This window comes from Triticum aestivum, chromosome 1D (assembly GCF_018294505.1).
Source record: "Triticum aestivum cultivar Chinese Spring chromosome 1D, IWGSC CS RefSeq v2.1, whole genome shotgun sequence".
In the NCBI taxonomy this organism is placed as follows: Eukaryota; Viridiplantae; Streptophyta; class Magnoliopsida; order Poales; family Poaceae; genus Triticum; species Triticum aestivum.
In genome coordinates, this window is record NC_057796.1 from 2533635 (window position 1) to 2553366 (window position 19732).

Here is a 19732-nt window from a genome sequence, read left to right on the forward strand (position 1 = left end):
GGCATGGGACGCTGCCGTCGACCGCTACCTCTCAGCGGTGCCAGTTGCCGTCCTCCCGCGCCTCGCCCATCGATCGGGCGACGACATGATGTTTGATTTACAAGTGAAGAACATTTTGTGCTGCCTTGAAGACTTCAACAACAGCGTCCCGGAGTACAACAACGACGGCGCGTCACGCCGCCTCCGCCGCTGCCGGAAATAGTTTTTTTGGGGTTTAATACTGTATCTCGAATTCTCGATCATATGAATATAAATTCGCAGTGTGGCTGAATGAAAGATATGGTTTGAACGAACTTGCGTTTTTCTCTCTTAATGTACAGACTTATTGAACGATTTTCTTTTGAAAAAAACTTCAATGGTTTTTAAATATAAAACACTCATCACAAACGTTTTCGTTAGAACACCCGTATGCAAACCGACAGCTTCCCCAGGAAGCCAAGGGAAAATGTGCCGAGCAGGATTTCTGCATCCCTTCAACACAAACGGTTGTGTTGCATGACCCGTGTGCAACCACGTACAAACAATTGGGTAAGATTTGTTTTGGGTATGTTGCCATTTGTCAAACTGAAAAGATTGACATTTGTTTATCTAGTAACATTGCCATTTGTCAACCTTGTAACACTGTGATTTGTCAAAATATGCAGCTACAAATCACTAGCACTATCAAATTTTTGCAACTAAAATCACTAGCACTGTTCATATGGACACCACTAGCAGGCGTGAGTTCATGGACGCATATGCAAATGTACCATTGATTACATACAACAAGTCATCAACCCACAACGACAACGAGGATACACGTTGGGTTATAGATCATTTCCAACAAAACATTCTAGTAAAGTTTTTCTCACACAACAAATAACAAAGCGATGAAATGAACTTCAGCTCAACCACTCGTCGGCATTGGAAACGCTTGCTTTGAACCAGAAGTGATTCTCTGGGAAGGGCTAGCTACTGTCAATCTCGAGACCAACGCAGGACTGATCATTCAGGCTGAAGCGGCCTATCTCAATACCCAAATTGGGACGGTAGGGAAGCATAGTAATGTCCGAGGTATAGATACAGTTGCTTCTCATAAATGATAGTAACGTTATGTCAACAGCCGCTGGATCGCCTTCCACCATCATTGGATAGTTTTGTCCAAGGAAGAGCGAGTTTTCTCCAAGACTTTCAATACTGAACCAGGGAGAAGGTGTTGGCGCTAGTACACGAGTATCCATCCCGAATACCCTGCGACGGATGTTGGAATAGGTCCGGAGAGTGCGACCATACGAGACAACACATGCTTCCTTAGTAACATCAGCAGTGCCCCAAGAAGAGGTGATCTATCGGAATAAGTTGCCAGGCGCCACTGAGTATATGGGTCCTGCTCGTCCTCATGCTCGTGAATAAAATTCTCAAGTATAGGTGGTGGAATATTCACAGGACCTTGGAAACACAAGGAGGTTAATTAGTAAAGGGAAACTAGCTAACCCGCATGCATGTGGATGAAACAATTATAATTACGGTGGAAGATAAACGTACCGAAATCATGAGGATTCCATGCAAAAACAATGCCACGAGTGGTGGCAGCAAACACAAGACCCTCGTATTGAATTGCATCACAGTACTCATCCGTGTATAGAAACTGATTTTTGAGCAATATCCATCGAGTCGAACCATGAAGGACGGCAACAAGCTTGTCGAAGATAGCGACAACATAAGCATTCCTATAACCCCAAGAGCGGTTGGGAACTCAACAAATTGCTATCTTGCGTAGATGACAGTTAGCATGATCGTATTTGAACTCACGTAGAATACCGGTGTACTCAACCTCTGGGCAGTCGTCTGAGATTTTTCGAAGTGGAACCCGGTGACGAGTGTACACATTCACAAGTTCCCACTCGCAGTTGTACCCAATATAAACAACCCAATCTCCATTTGTGCCTGCCCAAGCCTTGCCCTCAAGCGATGGCATCTTAACATCATAAGTATCATTATCAAGCGGCATCAACTTACACAAGGCGAGGCTTCCCTCGTCCCCGCGCCGGTCAGCAAGGTCACGGCAAAGAAGATAGGGGAGATCAAACCGCTCCTGAACCCTTGGGTTCCTTGTAATGATGTTATTAGTTGAGTCGAGAATGGTCTTGAACGAACCTGCCATGCTAACCGGCACCGATCAATGAGTTCCTCCATCGCGTCATCATTCAGATCGGGGCAAGAATAACAGGGTCGTTTCCGGCTTGTTCCCTCCATGGAGAAGACGATCAAACAATGGCGGAAGGAAGGGTGAAGGCAAATGGAGGAGGGAGGAAGAGCTAGCATGCGACAGCAGTTCCAAATCGAGAGGGAAAGGCGAAGAGTCGGTGGACGGTTGCGAGCGAACGGTTGCCACGGAGGTCACACACTGACGACAAGGGCCGAGTGAACCGCATGCAATCCCATTGCACAACACACACGTCTTGTTAAGTTGAACCGTTTCTGTACTCTTGTGTCAACGCAAACAGTTCATCTGAGTGAACCGCATGCCGTATATCCCACACACCTTGATCTGGCTGACCGTTTCTTTTGTGTTGCCTAATCACAAAAGTTCATCCGAGTGAACCATATGTTGTATATCGCACACACCTTCATCTGGCTGCCCATTCCTTTTGTGTTGCCTAATCACAAACAGTTCATCCGAGTGAACCGTATGCTGTGTATCGCACACGCCTTCATTTGGCTGCCCGTTTCTTTTGTTCCTCCTCATCACAAACAGTTAATTGAACTGAACCCTATGCCCTTCATCGCACACGCAACTAAAACCTGAACCGTGTTTGATGCATCCGTCATCGCAAACGTTTTATGCATTTCACGGTTTACATACAGCACCGTTTGCGATTATGGCATCGCACACAGTTTCTCGAAGGGTCTCTGATTGTAGTGTCGCGTTAGCAGCATCCTGCAGTAGTGAGCTTTGTTCAACTGCTTTTTCAGGTCCAATTCCAATCTTCATCACAAATCTCACAAAGATGGACATTCTAACTCTCTGTGAAAATCAAATCACAGGCTCCATCCCACCGGCAATAGGCAACCTCACTATGCTCAGTGAACTTTCTCTGTTTACAAATCAAATCACAGGCACAATACCTTCAGAATTGGGCATCTTGTCGAATCTCCAAAATTTTGACTTGTCCGACAACCAAATATCTGGCTCTATTCCTGACAGCTTAGGAAATACTTCCAAGCTAGTAGTACTACAACTCTGGGAAAATCAGATAACCGGCTCAATACCAAAATCTTTTGGGAAGTTGCAAAGCATCAAAGAAATACAAATCTTTAGTAACAAATTATCAGGTTCTCTTCCTCAAGAATTTGGAGATCTCATAAACCTTGTTGTACTTGGGATGTCTAACAACTCACTTTCAGGACCTTTACCCGCAAATATATGTTCAGGTGGCAGACTTCAATATCTCATGGTCTCTTCTAATATGTTCAATGGCCCCATTCCAAGGAGTTTAAAGACATGTATAGGTTTGGTTCAACTTCACCTTGAGTCAAACCAACTAACAGGCGACATATCTCAGCATTTTGGTGTGTATCCACAACTCACAGAGATGCGCTTGGCATCAAATAGACTGTCTGGGCAGATCTCACCAAATCTAGGTGCATCTTCCCTGCTAATAGTACTGGATCCGGGGGAAAATGTGATCACGGGTTCCATACCTCCAATCCTTTCTAAACTGCCCAACCTAGTAGAGCTAACACTCAATTCTAATAATCTCAGTGGTGAGATCCCACAAGATATCTCCACTTTAACAAATCTATATAGCCTGAACTTATCAACAAACCAGTTATCTGGATCCATACCTACACAGATAGAAAAGCTAAGCAGTCTAGAATACCTTGATATATCCGCAAACTTACTGAGTGGATCAATACCTGAGCAACTAGGGGCCTGCATGAAACTAAGGTCCTTGAAGATCAACAATAACAACTTCGGTGGGAGTTTGCCTGGAGCGATTGGAAATTTAGCAGGCATGCAGATCATGTTTGATGTGAGCAACAATAACCTCAGTGGCGTGTTGCCACAACAACTTGGGAAGTTGGAGATGCTAGAATTTCTGAATTTGTCACATAATCAATTCAGTGGCAGCATTCCATCCTCCTTTGCAAGCATGGCGAGCCTTTCAACACTTGACGTGTCCTACAATGACTTGGAAGGGCCAGTCCCAACAGCACGGCTACTCCAAAATGCTTCAACAAGTTGGTTTCTTTTCAATAAAGGTCTGTGTGGTAACCTTTCTGACCTGCCACCTTGTTATTCAACTCTAGTAGCTGCTCACCATAAACGGAAGGTAATTGGTTGGCTTTTACCAATTGCTCTTGTGGTGGGGTTCAGTATTGTTGCTGCAATTGGTGTCATAATAATGTTTAGTTGTAACAAGAGAAAACCACAAGAAGGTGTCACTGCTGAAGCAAGGGACCTATTCTTTGTTTGGAATTTTGATGGAAGATTAGCATTTGACGATATTGTAAGGGCAACAGAAGACTTCGATGATAAGTACATCATTGGAACAGGAGGATACGGCAAAGTCTACAAGGCACAACTCCAAGACGGGCAGCTGGTTGCTGTGAAGAAGCTTCATCAGACCGAAGAAGGGTTGGATGATGAAAGAAGATTTCACAGTGAAATGGAAATTTTATCACACATCCGTCAACGAAGCATTGTCAAAATGTATGGATTCTGCTCCCATCCAGTGTATAAATTTCTCGTCTATGAGTACATTAAGCAGGGAAGCCTCCACGGGACATTGGAAAATGACGAGCTAGCAAAGGAATTAGATTGGCAGAAGAGAATTACTCTTGCAACTGATGTGGCTCAGGCAATATCTTATTTGCACCACAAATGCAGTCCACCTATAATCCATCGAGATGTCACGAGCAACAACATTTTACTTGATACATCCTTCAAGGCTTTTGTCTCGGATTTTGGCATAGCAAGGGTTCTTAAGCCTGATTCGTCAAACTGGAGTGCACTAGCAGGAACGTATGGCTACATAGCTCCTGGTATGTACTAGTATAACCTTACTTCTCACGTCACGAGCATTCACCTCTAACAATTTGTTCTTAATTCTGATGTTCTGATTTCATGCAGAACTGGCGTACACATCTGTTGTGACAGAGAAATGTGATGTCTACAGCTTTGGGGTGGTTGTGCGGGAGCTACTGATGGGGAAGCATCCAAGAGATCTACTAGATGGTAGTTTCTCAAGCGGGGAACAAGGCATGCCGGTGAAAGATATTCTGGACCAACGGCCGAATACGCCAACAACAACAGACGAGAGTAGCTTAGCTCTGGTCATCAAGGTGGCAATTTCTTGTTTGGAATCTTCTCCACAAGAAAGGCCAACCATGCGGGAGGCATACCAAACACTCATCCAGCGACCCTCTTCTAGCTCCTGCCTCGTGCCTTTCAGTGCACTTACATTACAGCAAGCGATGCATGTTGATATATGATCCGAATTCTAGTGAGAATCCAGGGTAATCGTAGTGGATGCCGATTTAGGTTTCCGTTTTTGACCCGAGTCACTCATATGCCACCTATATACCTCCTGTATGCCACACGGGATGAGTTGATGACCCATTGTAAGTCTATGTACTTGCAGACACTCCTGGCACAGTGAAAGCACCACCGTGTGCCCGTGGTTTTTCCCGCAAGGGTTTTCCACGTAAAAATGATTGTCATGTGTTCTTGGTATTTTCCTGTTTGTCCGCTTGCCGATTTCTAACAATGCATAAATATAATTTGTTTTGTGGGTTGTTTGTAAAAAAATGTATGCGGTGCCTATGCTTATATTTGTTCAGACGTAACACCCACTTGTGACACCCATCGATTTCTTCCTAGGGATATCAGCGTCATAATCAGTATGAACAGAAACTAGTCAGTCTTGCAATTGACATACCTGCTGCCTGTTTGCCGGGACTGCTGCATGACCACTTGGCGCAGCAGGTAAGTTAAGCTCAGAATCAAGAATCTCCTCGTGTGATTGAAGATACGAAGGGACTGAATTTAATTCAAAGTCCATACCAGCTTCCAAAGCATCAAGCTCTGCATTTTCCAACATACAAAATGAGAACAACAAACAGAGAACAGTCTTGTCTATAAATAAGCAAATGAACGATACACAAAATCAGTACAGGGATTACAACCAAAGTGCCAAAGAAACGCTTCAGATTAAATCTTAGACCTAAAACTGATAGAAGTATATAACTGGTAAGGAAAACTAGTTGGCCAATTAAGCTTTTGAATTATCTGAGAATAACCAACTACAGCATAAGAGCCATACCCTCCATAAGTTCCTCCTCGTCGGTGGCATCTAGGACCTTGTAGCTTTTACCAATGGTTTCTTGTATTTCATTGCTCACATCCATAAGATCTATCATCTCGTCTTGCATGCCCTGCAGATTTGAAGAGCAGGTATCGATTCAAGTGTAACGTAAGAAAAGCAATCAAACGAGAGCACTAAACTAATATAGGCTACTGCCACCAAAGGAATGATTAAATGCTCCAGGATAATCATGGAGAACCAATAACATTCGCTTTCTCTCTTATCCATGGTAAGAACTTGCTAGCTTTCCAAATCAACACTTCCTACAAGGACGCAACATTTACCTATAAGGTTATGGATGAACGTATGGATTATATACATCTTGCGCTGCTTGAGGATCCTCATGACATGCGCCTTGACGGCCTCCTGTGTGGGCCGGGCCCGATCTTCCTGATCTGCTCCTTGTAAATCTATATCTTCAATCCTGACAGTCTTCATCATCCCTTTTAGCTCTTTATTGGCAGCCTTCATTGCAGTCATCTGTTAAATGAAAGACACTTCAACATAAATCTGAGAGCTAGGTATCAGAATCTAGCAACCAAGAACTCGATAGGAAACTAAGGCAACGTACAGTCTGTTGAGCATCATTAATTCTCTCTGATGCCAAAGAAACTTGGTCAAGATTGTATTTTTGGTTGTACAGCATGTCACACTGCCCTCCATACCTGCAGAGAAAGCATGTGGAATACAGAGATTAGAGCACTAGAACTAGCTTAATAGGTTGGTGCCACAGAAAAGAATGATTAAATGCTACGGGATAATCATCAGGTACACGTTAATTTTACTAAGGCCGGGAGCATGGAACTAGATTAATAGCATGTTTGAAATCAGCAGTTTCTATAACAAGTAACCTATAGATAAGAACGCAGGCTTTTTTTTACCTATAAGGAAGTTTTGAAACTACACAAAAATGGCCTATTATTGTATAGAAGGGGAAAAAATCTAAAGGTGTATGAGAGCACATCAACCAGATTCGGGATTCAGCTATATATATACCTTCTTGGACAATCCCTGACAAGTCAACATCGATGGGTGGTAGCGTGGACCTGCGAGCGACTGCGAAGAGGGGAGAAGAAGACGTCGCCGCGGCGCGTTTTGGGCATTTCATCGAACATGTGGTGTGCGGGGATGATCTTTATGGCCTTGGTCGCCTCTCTCCTCCGATTCCTCGTCCTGCCCCTGAAATCGGTGCTCAAACTACCAAAATCAACACTTTTCTTCATCCCTGGCATCAATCAACGGAAGTTGTAGGATTTGGTAGAAGGAGAGAGCACTAGGCGGCGGAAACGCAACACCTACTGACCTGAGGCTGTGAGTACTGGGGGTCAAGGGAGTAGCGGGGAGAAGAGCTGGCGGACGTGGTCGGTGGCTTTGCCGACGAGCAGACACCGCAGTCGCTCGCCAGTCGGCTTTCTTTCTTTCTCGCGGGTGTGAGGCTTTTTTTTCACTTATGCAAAATATACTATAGATACGTAGATATATAGAAAAAATCATCCATTCCAAAATAAGTGCCGTGGTTTACCAGTAGTTCCTAAAAAATCCCTAAAAAGGTAGTTTTTAAAGAATGTTCAACGTGTAATATAAAAATGTTTCGGGGAATGTAAAAAATCATGTTCTCGTGGTTTTAAAAAATGTTCATACAATTCAGAAAAATGTTCATGAGTTTAATAAATTTTCATGCAGTACAATTTGTTTGTGACATTGTAAAATGTTCACACTTTTAACAAAATTATGTTCATGAAATTTCAAAAAACAAGTTTGTCCATGGTCAACATATAATTAAAAATGTTCGCAAGTATATGGAAAATGTCGCGTATTCAGAAAGAATTCAATGTGTATTTAAAAAATATTCATCATGCATTTACAAAATTATCAAGGTGTATCCTGAAAATGTTTCACATGTATTGAAAAATATTAAACATGTACTTGAAAAATGGTTAACATGTGTTCAAAAAGATGTTCAAAGACGTATTTTATAAAATGTTCATCATGCATTTGAAAAATATTCAGTGTGTACACAAAAAAAAGTAGAGCATTTGAAATGCATAGCTCTAGGGCTGCTATCCATCGCTTTTAGCGAGGGCTAGTGTACGAGTCCCTCGCTGGTCACCCTTGAATAGGTCTGACCCGTCAGCGAGCGCTAGCGCTGTGGCACCAGCGAGCCAGCGCGAGCTTGTGTATGGGTTGTTTTCTTTTTGTCCAAAAATTGCAACTTTTTAATGTTTGCGAATTCAAAATTCTGAATATTTTTAGAAATGATAAATTCTTTAAGAAATTTGAATTTTTTTAAATAGTGAACTCTTTGAAAACACGAATAAATGTTGAGAACATGATTTTTTTTAAATCCAAGCAAAAGATCGAAATTCTATCCAAATTTTGAAAAAATGAACAATTTTCAACTTCCATTTTGATAGAATACACACTTAACAATTAATTATATATTTTGATGAAAATTTTATTTATAGAAAATGAACATTTTATATATGGTGAACAATTTTACAAAACACACACTGGAGAATTATTGAATATGCAATCAACATTTTATTTGTGTACAATGAAATTTACTTAATATACGGTGAATAAATTTTAATTACACTGATAATTTTTATGTTTTATGGTGAACAATATTTAAAATTCCAAAATAATTTTTTATGTCTCGAACAATTTTTTAGAAATGTGAAAACTTTTTGAAAATTTCTTGAAATTGTGATAAAAAATTTAAATTTTGAACATATTTTGGTAAAATGAAAAAATGATTTGAAAAACGTGATTTTTTCATAAAAACATGAACAATTTATAAAATCTGAACATTTATTGAAAATTTTGAAATTAGACAATAAAATGAAATTAAACATAAAAGGTAAAAAAACTGGGAGGAAAAATAGTAGAAAATAAAACTATTATTTCAAATTCCTGTATTTAAAAAGGAAAAAGTAAAAGAGAAGAACGGAAAACGAAAAATAAAGAAACCAAAGAAGAAAAAGAAAAAAATAGAAATAGAAACCGGGTCAAAAAAACAAGCAAAAAACAGAGAGAAGAAAAAGAACATTTGGAAGCTTCCCAAAACTTTTGGGAATGCTTCCGCTCAATGGACTGGCCCGCTGGACACGCCTGTAGGTGATTGACGTCGTAACGCTAGCAAAGAGCGACATACATCCGTTGTGATATAGCTCTCGCGCTTGGTGAAGGCAATTCTAGTCAACTGTGTGTGCGTGCCAGGCTCTATGATTTGGTGCCCGTGATGGACCTCACAATTACGATGGGCTGAAGTAGTCTACACCACACAAAATGATGGCCCGAAAACGGCCCAATGTCTAGACGGGAGACCTGAAACGGCCGAAGAAACGGATGTAGGATGAGTAAAAAAAGCCTATTAAACGGGTCGGGTCGTGCCTTGTCAACGATGTCGTGGAAGCCCTTCGCGTCAGGCATGGGCCCAAAGTTGTTACAATGGATCCTTCTAAAAAAGTTTTTACAGTGAAAAGCATGCCCTTGTTTCTCATGCTAGAACTCCACGCATGGCCCTGTCACCGGCGTAATTCTCGAGGGACGTGCTACTGTTTCGCCCTCCACACATGTCTTTATAAGACCATAGGGGAAATTGTACGTTGTGCAACTTCTTCCCGTGATTCCCCGCAACTCATTCATTGTCGTCGACAGGGAAGCGCAGATCTAGAGTCACACGCGACGGTGATGGCAAGCAGGAGTGACGCAACTGTTGGCCTCGAGGGCCGGAACGCCACAACAGAAGGTACCATGATTTGTCATTCTTCTTGCTCCGCTGGAACGGCCGCAAAGCCCAAAGTCCCTGGGAGCTGGTCAATCTCCATGACTACTTTCGACCACCTACAAGATATGGTCACTCCAAGTTTTCTGCCTGATCGGCGCGTCTTTTGTGGCTCCATGTATTTCTACACGTAAAGAAACACATGGAGTTTTCCTTAATCACAACTATTAGTAGATTAATCTTTTTTACTAAACACAATTAAACTTCAAAATGGATAGATATGTTTTCACTGATGTTTGACTTTGAAAATGGAGATGTTCTATTCGCAATATATTAGCAAATCTTTGGAAGCATTTGGGCTTGGTGTCGTCGTTGTGAGATCGTGAGGATCATCTTGATGTCGTGGCCATAGATTGTAGTCAATGAATGGCGAATGATGAAATTTGTGAGTTTTCCAGCAAATGGGTATTGTCAACGGGGTACATATAGTATATTTTTGTAGCTAGGTCAGCCAATGGTCCCATGTCTATAGGTGTTGTAATATTAACATTAGCCCAATTTTCCTGCAATTAACATGGAGACTCTCTTTAACTCAACTAGTATATGTGTTAAACGGAGGAAGTATCAATCAAGTCCATTAAGAAATAAAAATTGATGAAAAAATTATCTATATTCATATCCAAACAAAAATATATCATGAATCAAACATTCATTAGATGCAAACCAGCTCCACACTTAAGGAACATTGAGACAATGCCTATTTTTTGCATATAAGAAAATATAGATCATGAGGGCATGTACAATGTGTTGGGAATCGTTGCATGGAAAAACAAAAAAATTCTATGCACACGCAATGATCTATCCATGGAGATGCATAGCAACGAGAGGGAGAGTGTGTCTATGTACCCTCGTAGACCGTAAACGGAAGCGTTTCACTATGCGGTTGATGTAGTCGAACTTCTACGCGCTTCAACCGATCAAGTACCGAACGCACGGCATCTCTGTGTTCTGCACACGTTCAGCTCGGTGACGTCCCTCACCTTCTTGATCCAGCAAGATGTCGAGGTAGTAGATGAGTTCCGTCAGCGCGACGGCGTGGTGACGGTGATGGTGAACTGATCTCCGCAGGGCTTCACCTAAGCACTACGAAAATATGACCGGGGTGTAAATGGTGGAGGGGCACCGTACACGGCTATGCAATTGTCTGGTCTGTGCTACGGCGCCCCCGACATATATATAGGTGGGAGGGAGAGGGGAGGCTGCCAGGAGGCGCCCTAAGTAGGCTGAATCCTACTTGGGGTCCTCCCCTTGGCCGCCCCCCTGCCTTGTCGGGGGGGGGGGGGGCAGGAAAGAAGGGTGAGAGGGAAGGAAGGGGGAATCCTATTCCTCTCTTTCCTTTGCCTTCCCCTCTTTCCTTCTCCTCCTAGGCCGGCCCATGTGGGGGCGCACTAGCCCCTTGTGGCTGGCGCGTTTCTGAAGGAAATATGCCCTAGAGGCAATAATAAAGTTGTTATTTATATTTCCTTATATCATGATAAATGTTTATTATTCATGCTAGAATTGTATTAACCGGAAACTTGGTACATGTGTGAATACATAGACAAAACAGAGTGTCCCTAGTATGCCTCTACTTAACTAGCTTGTTAATCAAAGATGGTTATGTTTCCTGACCATAGACATATGTTGTCATTTGATGAACGGGATCTCATCATTAGAGAATGATGTGATGGACAAGACCCATCCGTTAGCTTAGCATAATGATCGTTTAGTTTTATTGCTATTGCTTTCATCATGACTTATACACGTTCCTCTGACTATGAGATTATGCAACTCCCGAATACCGGAGGAACACCTTGTGTGCTATCAAACATCACAACGTAATTGAGTGATTATAAAGATGCTCTATAGATGTCTCCGAAGGTGTTTGTTGGGTTGGCATAGATCAATATTAGGATTTGTCACTCCGTGTATCGGAGAGGTATCTCTGGGCCCTCTCGGTAATGCACATCACTATAAGCCTTGCAAGAAATGTGACTAATGAGTTAGTCACGGGATGATGCATTACGGAACAAGTAAAGAGACTTGCCGGTAACGAGATTGAACTAGGTATGATGATACCGACAATCGAATCTCGGGCAAGTAACATACCGATGACAAAGGGAACAACGTATGTTGTTATGCAGTTTGACCGATAAAGATCTTCATAGAATATGTGGGAGCCAATATGAGCATCCAGGTTCCACTATTGGTTATTGACCGGAGAGGTGTCTTGGTCATGTCTACATAGTTCTCGAACCCGTAGGGTCTGCACGCTTAACGTTCGATGACGATTTGTATTATGAGTTATGTGATTTGATGACCGAAGATTGTTCGGAGTCCCAGATTAGATCACGGACATGACGAGGAGTCTCGGAATGGTCGAGACATAAAGATATTTATATTGGACCATGTTATTCAGACACCGGAAGTGTTCCGGATAGTTTCGGGTAAAACCGGAGTGCCGGAGGGGTTACCGGAACCCCCCGGGGGAACTAATGGGCCACCATGGGCCTTGTTGGAGAGAGAGGATGGGAGCTAGGGCAGCCCCCCCCCCTTGCAGTCCGAATTGGACAAGGGAAGGGGGCGGCGCCCCCCCTTTCCTACTCCCTCTCCCTCTCCTTCCTTCCCCCTCTCTTCCTTGTAGAGAAATCCTACTAGGATTGGTAATCCTAGTAGGACTCCCTCTCCTTGGGCGCGCCCCTAGGGCCGGCCGGCCTCCTCCTCCCTCCTTTATATACGGGGGCAGGGGGGCACCCTAGAACACATAAATTGATCTTTTAGCCATGTGCGGTGCCCCCCTCCACATTTACACACCTCGGTCATATCGTCGTAGTGCTTAGGCGAAGCCCTGCACCGGTAACTTCATCATCACCATCACCACGCCGTTGTGCTGACGGAACTAACCCTCGGCCTTAACTGGATCAAGAGTTCAAGGGACGTCACTGAGCTGAACGTGTGCTGATCGCGGAGATGTCGCACGTTCGGTACTTGGATCGGTTGGATCGCAAAGACGTTCGACTACATCAACTGCGTTACTAAATGCTTCCGCTTTCAGTCTACGAGGGTACGTGGACACACTCTCCCCGTCTCGTTGCTATGCATCTCCTAGATAGATCTTGCGTGATCGTACATAAATTTTTGAAATACTGAGTTCCCCAGCAGTGGTATCAGAGCCAGGTCTATGCGTAGATGTTATATGCACGAGTAGAACACAATGAGTTGTGGGCGATAATAGTCATACTGCTTACCAGCATGTCTTACTTTGATTCGGCGGTATTGTTGGATGTAGTGGCCCAGACCGACATTACATGACCGCGTTCATGAGACTGGTTCTACTGACGTGCTTCACACACAGGTGGCTAGTGGGTGTCTGTTTCTCAAGTTTTAGTTGAATCGAGTTTGACTACGCCCGATCCTTGTTGCAGGTTAAAACAACACACTTGACAAAAAATCGTTGTGGTTTTGATGCATAGGTAAGAACGGTTCTTGCTAGAAGCCCGCAGCAACCACGTAAAACTTGCAACAACAAAGTAAAGGACGTCTAACTTGTTTTTGCAGGGCATGTTGTGATGTGATATGGTCAAGACGTGATGATATATAAATTGTTGTATGAGATGATCATGTTTTGTAAAAGTTATCAGCAGCTGGCAGGAGCCTTATGGTTGTCGCTTTATTGTATGAAATGCAAACGCCATGTAATTGCTTTACTTTATCACCAAGCGGTAGCGATAGTCGTAGAAGCAATAGTTGGCGAGACGACAACGATGCTACGATGGAGATCAAGGTGTCAAGCCGGTGACGATGGTGATCATGACGGTGCTTTGGAGATGAAGATCAAAAGCACAATATGATGATGGCCATATCATATCACTTATTTTGATTGCATGTGATGTTTATATTTTATGCATCTTATTTTGCTTAGTACGACGGTAGCACTATAAGATGATCTCTCACTAAATTTCAAGGTACAAGTGTTCTCCCTGAGTATGCACCGTTGCTACAGTTCGTCGTGCCGAGACACCATGTGATGATCGGGTGTGATAAGCTCTACGTTCACATACAACGGGTGCAAGCCAGTTTTCCACACGCAGAATACTCAGGTTAAACTTGACGAGCCTAGCATATGCAGATATGGCCTCGGAACATTCAGACCGAAAGGTAGAACGTGAATCATATAGTAGATATGATCAACATAGATATATTCACCATTGAAAACTACTCCATCTCACGTGATGATCGAACATGGTTTAGTTGATATGGATCACGTGATCATTTAGATGACTAGAGGGATGTTTATCTAAGTGGGAGTTCTTAAGTAATATAATTAACTGAACTTAAATTTATCATGAACTTAGTCCTGATAGTATTTGTATATCTATGTTGTAGATCAATAGCTTGCGATGTAGCTCCCTGTTTATTTTTTGATATGTTCCTAGAGAAATATAAGTTGAAAGATGATAGTAGCAATGATGCGGACTGGGTTCGTGATCTGAGGACTATCCTCATTGCTGCACAGAAGAATTATGTTCTTGATGCACCGCTAGATGACGGACCTATTGCAGGAGCAGATGCAGACGTTATGAACGTTTGGCAAGCTCGGTATGATGATTACTTGATAGTGTAGTGCACCATGCTTTACGGCTTAAAACCGGGACTTCAAAAATGTTTTGAACGCCACGGAGCATATAAGATGTTCCAAGAGCTGAAATTGGTATTTCATACTCATGCCCGAGTCCTCTGGCAAGTATTTTGCCTATAAAATGGAGAATAGCTCAACCAGTGAGCATGTGCTCAGAATGTCTGAGTACTACTATCGCTTGAATCAAGTGGGAGTTAATCTTTCAGATAAGATAGTGATTGACAGAGTTCTCTAGTCACTATCACCAAGTTACTGGAACTTCGTGATGAACTATAATATGCAAGGGATGACAAAAACGATTCCCGAGCTCTTTGTGATGCTGAAATCGGCGGAGGTAGAAATCAAAAAAAGCATCAAATGTTGATGGTTAACAAGACCACTAGTTTCAAGAAAAAGGGCAAAGGGAAAGAAAGGGAACTTCAAGAAGAATGGCAAGCAAGTTGCCACTCCCGTGAAGAAACCCAAAGTTGAACCCAAGCCTGAAACTGAGTGCTTCTACTGCAAAGGAAATGGTCACTGGAAGCAGAACTACCCCAAAAACTTGGTGGATAAGAAGGATGGCAAAGTGAACAAAGGTATATGTGATATACATGTTATTGATGTGTACTTTACTAGTGTTCATAGTAACTGTCGGTGTCAAAACCGGCGGATCTCGGGTAGGGGGTCCCGAACTGTGCGTCTAGAATCGATGGTAACAGGAGACGGGGGACACGATGTTTACCCAGGTTCGGGCCCTCTCTATGGAGGTAATACCCTACTTCCTGCTTGATTGATCTTGATGAATATGAGTATTACAAGAGTTGATCTACCACAAGATCGTAATGGCTACTTCCTGATAGCTTTTTACAACACGACGTCACGTCTGTCCGGTCATAATTTCGAACCGTTTTTCGTCTCGGTCCATGTTTTGAGACGCGGTTGCCATCGGCACGTCTTGTCAAAGCAGAGATCGTGTCCCCTTATCGCGGGATTCTCATCAATGCGGGCATGGGTAACCCAACCGTGCCATTTATACAGCCCTTGGGAATAGGAGAGTTTTTAGGGCGAGTGGGGAGGCGCTTGATATTCGCGGCCTTTATAAGGGGATAAGGATTCTCTTCCTTCACCCACACCCTTTCTCTCCTTCAGTCCTTCCGTCTGTGAGCTCCAGCGCCCAAGCTTTAGCTTTTCCTCGTTCGAGAAGGCACTCCAAACATGTCTGGATCTGGAGCTGGAGGCAAGTGGATGGCCTCCTCCGTCAAGAAGAAGCACATCACGGAGCTCCGGGAGGCCGGATATTTAGCCAAGGAGATTGCTCACCGACTCTCGGCAAAAGGGCAAATCGTCCCTACCCCCGAGCCCCATGAGAGGGTTGTGTTTCTCACACACTTTGTCCGCGGGCTGGGATTCCCTCTTCATCCATTTGTCCGCGGATTGATATTTTACTATGGGTTTGACCTCCACGATCTGTCCCCCAATTTTATCCTCAATATCTCGGCATTTATCGTCGTGTGCGAGGCCTTTCTCCGCATCCCACCTCACTTCGGCCTATGGCTGAAGACCTTCAATGTGAAACCGAAGGTGGTGAGCGGTCAACAAGCAGAGTGCGGAGGCGCCATGGTGGGCAAGATGCGCAATGTCACTTGGCCCGAAGGCTCCTTTGTGGAGACGGTGAAGGGATGGCAACCGGGGTGGTTTTACATCACCGAGCCGCGTGACACCAATTTGGTAGCGGCCCCGAATTCCGATCCGGAGTTCCGATGCGGCTCACTTCCTGGCAAGAGAAGGGCCTGACTTGGGGATCTTCGAATGAGATAACTGGGCTCCAGACATGCGTCCAGAACATGATAACCAAGAAGATCAAGCTTGTCACTGTGATCCAGGTTATGCTCATTCGCCGGATCCTTCCGTGCCAACGTCGGACTTGCTATTTGTGGGAGTATGACCCAGCCAAGCACCAGATGCTACTAGAGCTCTTTGGCGCGACACACGAAGGTATCTGGAAAGCGCTCTTCAAGGCTGGCGAGACGCCACCGCCCACGACGAAAGATCGCGGGCTTAGCTTAAAGCGCTAGGCCAATCCGGTAAGTCTTTTAATGTTTTCAAGGTATACCCTTCACCGGCATATTTTGAGGATGGATTCTAAGCTCTCCTACCCACTTTGCCAGGCCTGGATCGAGGTGGCGGGTGATACGTCTCCAACGTATCTATAATTTTTGATTGTTCCATGCTATTATATTATCTGTTTTGGATGTTTGTGGGCTTTATTAAACACTTTTATATTATTATTATTATTATATTGGGACTAACCTATTAACCCAGAGCCCAGTGCCAGTTTCTGTTTTCCCCTTGTTTCAGTGTTTCACAGAAAAGGAATATCAAACGGAGTCCAAACGGAATGAAACTTTCGGGAGAGTTATTTTTGGAACGGAAGCAATCCAGAAGACTTGGGGTGTACGTAAGGGAAGCAACGAGGAAGGCACGAGGCAGGGGCGCGCCCTCCACCATCGTGGGCCCCTCGTGGCTCCCCTGACGTATTTGTTCCTCCTATATATACCAATATACCCTAAAACCATCGGGGAACAGAATAGATCGGGAGTTCCGCCGCCGCAAGCCTCTGTAGCCACCAAAAACCAATCGGGACCCTGTTCCAGCACCCTGCCGGAGGGGGGAACCCTCACCGGTGGCAATCTTCATCATCCCAGCGCTCTCCATGACGAGGAGGGAGTAGTTCACCCTCGGGGCTGAGGGTATGTACCAGTAGCTATGTGTTTGATCTCTCTCTCTCTCATGTTCTTGAGGTGATACGATCTTGATGTATCGCGATCTTTGCTATTATAGTTGGATCTTATGATGTTTCTCCCCCTCTACTCTCTTGTAATGGATTGAGTTTTCCCTTTGAAGTTATCTTATCGGATTGAGTCTTTAAGGATTTGAGAACACTTGATGTATGTCTTGCGTGGGATACCCGTGGTGACAATGGGGTATTCTACTGATCCACTTGATGTATGTTTTGGTGATCAACTTGCGGGTTCCGCCCATGAACCTATGCATAGGGGTTGGCACACGTTTTCGTCTTGACTCTCCGGTAGAAACTTTGGGGCATTCTTTGAAGTTCTTTGTGTTGGTTTGAATAGATGAATATGAGATTGTGTGATGCATATCGTATAATCATACCCACTGATACTTGAGGTGACATTGGAGTATCTAGGTGACATTAGGGTTTTGGTTGATATGTGTCTTAAGGTGTTATTCTAGTACGAACTCTTGAATAGATCGATCAGAAAGAATAACTTTGAGGTGGTTTCGTACCCTACAATAATCTCTTCGTTTGTTCTCCTCTATTAGTGACTTTGGAGTGACTCTTTGTTGCATGTTGAGGGATAGTTATATGATCCAATTATGTTATTATTGTTGAGAGAACTTGCACTAGTGAAAGTATGAACCCTAGGCCTTGTTTCCTAGCATTGCAATAGCGTTTACGCTCATTTTTATCATTAGTTATCTTGCTGTTTTTATTATTTCAGATTCCAAAAACCTATATCTACTATCCATATTGCACTTGTATCACCGTCTCTTCGCCGAACTAGTGCACCTGTACAATTTACCATTGTACTGGGTGTGTTGGGGACACAAGAGACTCTTTGTTATTTGGTTGCAGGGTTGTTTGAGAGAGACCATCTTCATCCTACACCTCCCACGGATTGATAAACCTTAGGTCATCCACTTGAGGGAAATTTGCTACTGTCCTACAAACCTCCGCACTTGGAGGCCCAACAACGTCTACAAGAAGAAGGTTGTGTAGTAGACATCAAGCTCTTTTCTGGCGCCGTTGCCGGGGAGGTGAGTGCTTGAAAACTACAAAAAAAATGGAATTGAGTTTGCCCCATATGCTTCATCTTTTTAATATCTTTCGTGAGTATGATGGAAGGGAAAATTGTGCCAAAGTGTTAGAAGAAGAATGCATTAAAATGTTTGGCACTAAATCTTTGAATGATGAGCATGATTGCAATGTTGTTAGGATGAACTCCTTGAATATCCTTAGTACTGATGATGATTGCACTAGTTATGATGAAAATGTCTCCTATAAACATGTCAATTTTTGTGGAGTGCATTGGGTTTGCAAGTACACACCAAATAAGGAAGATAGATATTGCAAGAGGCATAAGCATTTAGAACTAAATTGTTGCAAGAAAGGCTAGATGTTTGTGCTGAAAATTTAAATTTTCTTAGCCGTACTTGTGAACTTTGCAATGAAAGGGGTCATTTAACTATCCGATGCAAATTGTTTCATGATCTAATCGTGTCCAAAAATTGTGATTACTTGATTTCCCTTGCACATTATAATGAACTTAGTTTGCTTATGGGTCACGAAGAAATGAAACGTATAACTAAGCATCTTCCAGAATTTGCCCGGTATAAACTTCTTGATTTTGATCTAGAAGAAATTTTTATGTACTGTGCGGTGAATTGCGTTGAAAATCCTTAAATTGACAATTACATAAAGACAAGAAAACAAATAGAAGATGAAGAGAATACTAATGAAAGGGAAGAGACTTCCCAATATCCTCCTATTATTTCTTATGATGAATCAGGTAACGAGGAGGAGCCTTCTATTCAACCAATCTCATTAATAAGGAACTCCAAAAAGAGGATTGAACCCACACATGATGTGGTGAAGGAGAAGAAAAGAAAAAGGAAGAGAGGTAAAAAGATATCTCTCCCAAATAATGTTGCTCCTATTATTGTTGTGCCTCATGAAAATGAATCAAAAATAATTGTGGAAGATGATGCACTTGATGATGATCTCGTTATGCCTATTGCTTGTTGTGATGATTATGATTGGGAAGATAATGATACTTCTTATGATCTTGAAAATCTTTTTGGCACTTGCTTGGAAGAATATGATAATTGCTATACTATTGGTGCTATCCATACTATTAATGATGAGAGTGATTATGCTTATGATATAAAAAGGCCCAAGCTTGGGGATGCTAT

At 43.0% G+C, this 19732-nt stretch overlaps 2 protein-coding genes across 2 annotated transcripts in view; one reads left to right on the forward strand and one right to left on the reverse strand.

The window, feature by feature from the left end:
* The window catches only part of LOC123183452 (MDIS1-interacting receptor like kinase 2-like), a 28077-nt gene extending 22599 nt beyond the window's left edge, over positions 1–5478 (forward strand). The window contains exons 2-5 of the mRNA XM_044596267.1: positions 2917–3554; positions 3837–4245; positions 4297–5028; positions 5117–5478. Coding sequence (XP_044452202.1) covers positions 2917–3554; positions 3837–4245; positions 4297–5028; positions 5117–5478 — 2141 coding nt within the window. The remainder of the gene's footprint in view (positions 1–2916; positions 3555–3836; positions 4246–4296; positions 5029–5116) is intronic.
* Positions 5479–5714: 236 nt separating this feature from the next.
* On the reverse strand, positions 5715–7011 carry LOC123179771 (vacuolar protein sorting-associated protein 60.1-like). The gene is made up of 4 exons (XM_044591646.1): positions 6922–7011; positions 6750–6830; positions 6309–6420; positions 5715–6070 (listed from the first exon to the last, which is right to left on the reverse strand). Exons 1-4 carry the CDS (start codon positions 6994–6996, stop codon positions 5904–5906), a joined length of 435 nt encoding a protein of 144 aa, XP_044447581.1. The 5' UTR covers positions 6997–7011; the 3' UTR covers positions 5715–5903.
* Between the last annotated feature and the right edge of the window lie 12721 nt (positions 7012–19732).

Excerpts from the sequence above, each read along its gene's own strand:
- LOC123179771 (XM_044591646.1), bottom strand. The coding sequence starts at position 6,996 with ATGCTGTACAACCAAAAATACAATCTTGACCAAGTTTCTTTGGCATCA. Across the intron at positions 6,831-6,921 it reads TTAATGATGCTCAACAGACT|ATGACTGCAATGAAGGCTGC; the intron begins GTACGTTGCCTT and ends TTCATTTAACAG. Across the intron at positions 6,071-6,308 it reads CGAGGAGGAACTTATGGAGG|AGCTTGATGCTTTGGAAGCT; the intron begins GTATGGCTCTTA and ends TGGAAAATGCAG.